Genomic DNA, 4,794 nt, shown 5'->3' on the forward strand with positions numbered 1-4,794 from the left:
TGTATCAAGGGAGAACCCACTTACTCTGTGTAGGAAACTTCAAAAACAGAGTCTCAGTTTTTCTGTTTCTATTTGTTTTGTTTTATTTTGTTTTGTTTTGTTTTGAGATTTTTACTCTATTTCTTGGGGAGGGTTGTCAAGAGGAAGGTGACGTCTTCCTATTGACGACACATGAACTGAAATGGTACCACTGCTGTATGGTAAAAGGATTGTAATCTACGAAAACCTAGCTGAATTCTTCCAACCTAACTTCAAAAAGTGTTAACAAAAACCAGTAATAATCTAGTTCAGTTTTTGCAAGCTGTACTGTACACAAGTTTCAGTTTGTAGGGTTTGCAATTAATCAGTATTTCGACAGATTCCAGACTTGAATTATTCAGTTATGCAACTTCGCTTTCTTGGTTCAGTCTACGAGGGCGCTGGTGGCATTTTGTCGGCCACTGTTCCGAATCGATAAGACCGACTCTTTTTTTTTGAATTGTCAAAATCTAATGGCAAAAGAATGGTAAGAAACAAGAAAGGGAGATTTTCACTTTTACAAAAGTATCGTTAAAAGACGTGGTGCACCGAACATAAAATGAAACAATGAAACTTAATGTAATAGAAATAAAATGACCCAAAAATAAAAAGTACAAATGTCATAAATATTTTTGACACTTTGATTCGTCGCTTGTGAGCTGCGACAGCAATAAGCTTACATTTGGTAAAACTGGCTTTGTTTACCCATTCTCCGAATGGGTAAACAAATACCCGATCTTTTTGGCATTTTTGGAAATAAAAAATAATTGCAACAGCCAAGGTTTAATATGAACCAGTTCTACAGGTGTTGTCACAGGCAATAAAACAGTAACATATTTTCGACGTTGCCGATAAACCTGTGAGTTGGACTAAAGAAAGCTTCTATGTGAACTGCTTGAACACCTCCGTAACGGCAAGGTTGATTAGCAGAGGGCGCTATTGAAGACCACCGGACTGCAATTGCCAGAAAGGTGGAAGAGTCAGTCTAGATGGTACAGGCCGCGTCTTGTACTCATTTCTCACAGTTAAATTGCACAATCATTGAAGTTCTTTCTCTTCTTCTTCACATCGTCTGCTTTTCTGATCATTGCTTTGTGCATATTTCGTTTGCTTCGCCCATTAATAGCTATAGACATGACACTTTATCTTGATGGGAGACATCTGCTATATATAGCGAGTTTTATTCAAAGCTTTCAAAAAAATCCATGATAAGTCACGTTATTCATACAATGATTTGAAGATAAAGGATGATCTCATTCTTATGATTTATATTGTGTTATTTTTGTCTATTTAACATTCTCTTTTTTTAAACCAATTCAGTGCACTTTTCGTTTACATTACACATTTACCGTTGTACCTTACATGTTCCGCGAAGGCGCCAAAGGCCTGGAACATGTAATTTTCCCCGGAAATTGGGCTGAGCTCTTACCTGGATCCTACATCGATATCATCAGATATAGTCGGTTTAATTTTCATTTAAAAAGTGCGATATATGCCGCTCTGCTTAAAATAGTGTTGTCAAATGTGATGCCAAGCACATAATGGTGCAAGGCTCACCAATATGAAAAAAGAACTCCAGGCCCAAAAAAGTACCATGAACGAGACTCGCAAACAATAATGTGAATATCTCATTTACCATTCACCCGAAGACCTTGAAAATCGGGTATGGCGCTTGCCTGAACAATGCCTCGAGTTGAAACTTTCACTGAAGGTTGGGATTTGGGTCCTGCCCGAACATATAGGCACTTACGAAAGTACACGAGATACAAACATGGCGCTTCAGGTTGCTGGTTGACACAATGCAATAAAAGGGTCACTTTGTGACTATATTTAAACTTTCGAATGGAAAAACAAAACGATTACATCTTGCAAATTCTGTGTACGATAGATTCGAAACCATTTTGTACAGGGTACTGTAGAAGTTTCAGAATTTCGTTTTTATGTAATATTCTTCACCAACAATCGACCACACGTACAATTAAGGTCAGCGATTACACAGTTATACGCAGTCAGAGATTGAATAAAACAACCGTAAAATAGATCATTTTTTTTCTAGTTGTCCAGTTATGGAGCGGATTAACGACAGGTTGTAAGTCTTGTCCTTAAGGTCCACTTTAAGCATCGTCTCAGATACATGGTAAGCCTACAATTTTCTATACTGAATTAAAAATTGATTTCCTGAGACTTGGAAGGTTTGGCACTGTTTAAATTACTGGTTTCAGAAAGATTGTGTGTAAGTACATATTTGCCGTAATTTCAAAAAATTCAAATTGGCTGAATCAGAAGCGGCGATTCGGAGAAACAATTTCATTATTCTTCTGAACGATGGAAGTTCAATTGAATATGGGGACTATACGCTTACAGAAGTACAAATTGTCGTCAGCTTTGTCGTCACTTTCAAGATCTCCCCAATCGCGTCTGTCCTTATTACCACTGTCCAGTTCAACAGGTGAAGATGGCCCCGTGAAGAATTTTCAGAGCGGATGTCAGTGTTGTCATCGGCTCCAATGAGGCGACGGCGAACAATAGTTCACTTGAAACCGATCTTGTTTCGGTCGAGCACATTAGGTATTTCCACAGGGATAAGAGTGCATCACCTGGAGAGAGAGAGAGAGAGAGAGAGAGAGAGAGAGAGAGGGTACGTGCAAGAGAGAAAGGATACGTGCGTTTATATGGCACCAATGAAATAATAATTTTAATACCAAGGCAAGGGTTGACAATATAATATTCAAGGGTTTGTCTGGAGAATCGATATGGCAATTTTCTTTCATTCTGGCTTTTCCTCTGAGCATAATTTTTTCAGCTTTGTGAGTTCTTCCAACCTTTCTTGGACTTCTTCTTACACGATTTTTCCATTGTCAGTGTTCGAATTACTTTAGCTGTGCAATAAAATTTAAAAACGAGTTTCACGTTTTGCTAATAAGCTTGACAGAAAACTTATATATATATATATATATATATATATATATATATATATATATATGTTTGTGTGTGTGCGTGTGTGTGTTCGCGCAATGATTTAAGTGTAACTTGTTAAAATTATTTTGAAAAGACATTATTTCTATCCATTTTAATATGTAACTCTATATCCTCGCCTTGAAATGAGGGTAATTATAAGTGTAATTATTATTATTGTTATTATAATTTTTGATGTGTGTTTATGACACGGGACAAGAACAGTGTCTTAAGTTTGTTTTGTATGCCAAACCTGCCCACGCATTCAAAGGTACTCAGACTTAAGTTGTCGACATCCAGGATAAACTTATAAATACTGGCATACTGTTGCAGGTGAAGCCACGGTAGGTGAACGACCAAAACTGCCTAAAATCTATGACCTAAACTTCCGTCATTTTGCTCGTATCGAAAATGGAAGCTGCGATATGAAGCACATACCAGTGTACCTGATCCGTTAGTAGAGTACTCAACAGTCCTCAAGAAGGCTTATTTAATACTTGCCTGTGAACGAGTCAAAGGCGAAAATCTTCACTATTGCGTAGGTTGCAAAATTTTCACGCGCACTCATGTGAGAAATTTTGTTTGAAACGTATCCACATTGGTGTGGTTGGTGTTGAAGTGACTTGCGTTCAGGTATCTTGTGAGACCAAAGCCCCAGCCGATGAAAAAGGCTCTCTCCACACTGCTGTAGGTGTGTTCAAGCTGTTCAAAACGATCCATCACCTTAAGGGACTCGGTATGTGCGTCCCACAATGCTCCCAACACACCATCAAACGAGTACGGCGCATTTTTGCCATGGAAATCTGCCGAAGTTTTCAACTCTTCGAAATACATTTTCCATTTACGCACAGTCTCTGGTACATCTTGTCTGCAAGATTGTACAGTTCTGCAATACTGATCGGAGCGTTGTGCAGGCGCGGTAAACTCGAGTACATGGTCACCAAGGTCGACCATACCAGCTTCGGCTGCGCCAATAAATGGTAGAACAGATAAATAGTAATTAATACTTGCCCACCAGCTCTCTGATGAGATATAAAATTCGTCCTCACTATCGATCGAGTTTCGAGGGTCGTTCAAGCGCCCAGACTCAAGTTGCCAGCCGTATTGCAGAGGTAGACCCCACATTACGTTCCCGAGATTATCGGTACCGAACTCTTCCCTGCAGTGACTTGTCGCATTCAAGAGGATTTTGTAAAGTCCAAGGCGGTGAAGGTAGTGCCAGGGGTTGATTTGTACGGTTTTGTTGGCAATTGGGTAATCTGTGATACGAGACGGCGCCAAAGGCCAATACGGTGGGAGATGAACCTGTTCTGTGCAGCCGACATCTCCAGGAGGTGCAGAGTTCATCTTCTTCGCCACCTCGGAGAACAGTTGCCAGCTGCCGATAACGACCAAGGATGCGATGAAACTGATTTGTAAAACGGATGCCATGTCGTTATTCAGAAAATGAGAGAACACTGCTTTTTCGAGGAAGTCCCGTGTTACTGAAATCGGTATCGGGCGATGCACTCCGAAAAATACACGGACTTTGATTTCGGAAAATCAACGTTCAACTGTTGACTTGGTCAAACTCCAAAATCCGCCCTATGACATGCAGGTATTCTTCGCTGGGAGTCTATTCAGAGCAAGTTTTCATCTGGTCACAATGAAAAATTTTTCCGTGCATTAAACGCAATCAGATCATACTCAGAAAAGGAGAAAACATCTTTTACGGTATCTTTGCGCATAACACAGCGAATTTTGCTGAAAATCACATTTTTGCAAAGATTCATTCAATTTTCATTGATAGTACAAGATTAAAATATTGGTTGAGTTCGCCTT

General features: G+C 39.4%; 1 protein-coding gene across 1 annotated transcript; it reads right to left on the reverse strand.

The window, feature by feature from the left end:
* Positions 1 to 3,537: 3,537 nt before the first annotated feature.
* On the reverse strand, positions 3,538 to 4,404 carry LOC139138037 (protein LEG1 homolog). Its single transcript, XM_070706259.1, has one exon. It carries the CDS (start codon positions 4,402 to 4,404, stop codon positions 3,538 to 3,540), a length of 867 nt encoding a protein of 288 aa, XP_070562360.1.
* Between the last annotated feature and the right edge of the window lie 390 nt (positions 4,405 to 4,794).

Source organism: Ptychodera flava, chromosome 8 (assembly GCF_041260155.1).
Source record: "Ptychodera flava strain L36383 chromosome 8, AS_Pfla_20210202, whole genome shotgun sequence".
Lineage (NCBI taxonomy): Eukaryota > Metazoa > Hemichordata > Enteropneusta > Ptychoderidae > Ptychodera > Ptychodera flava.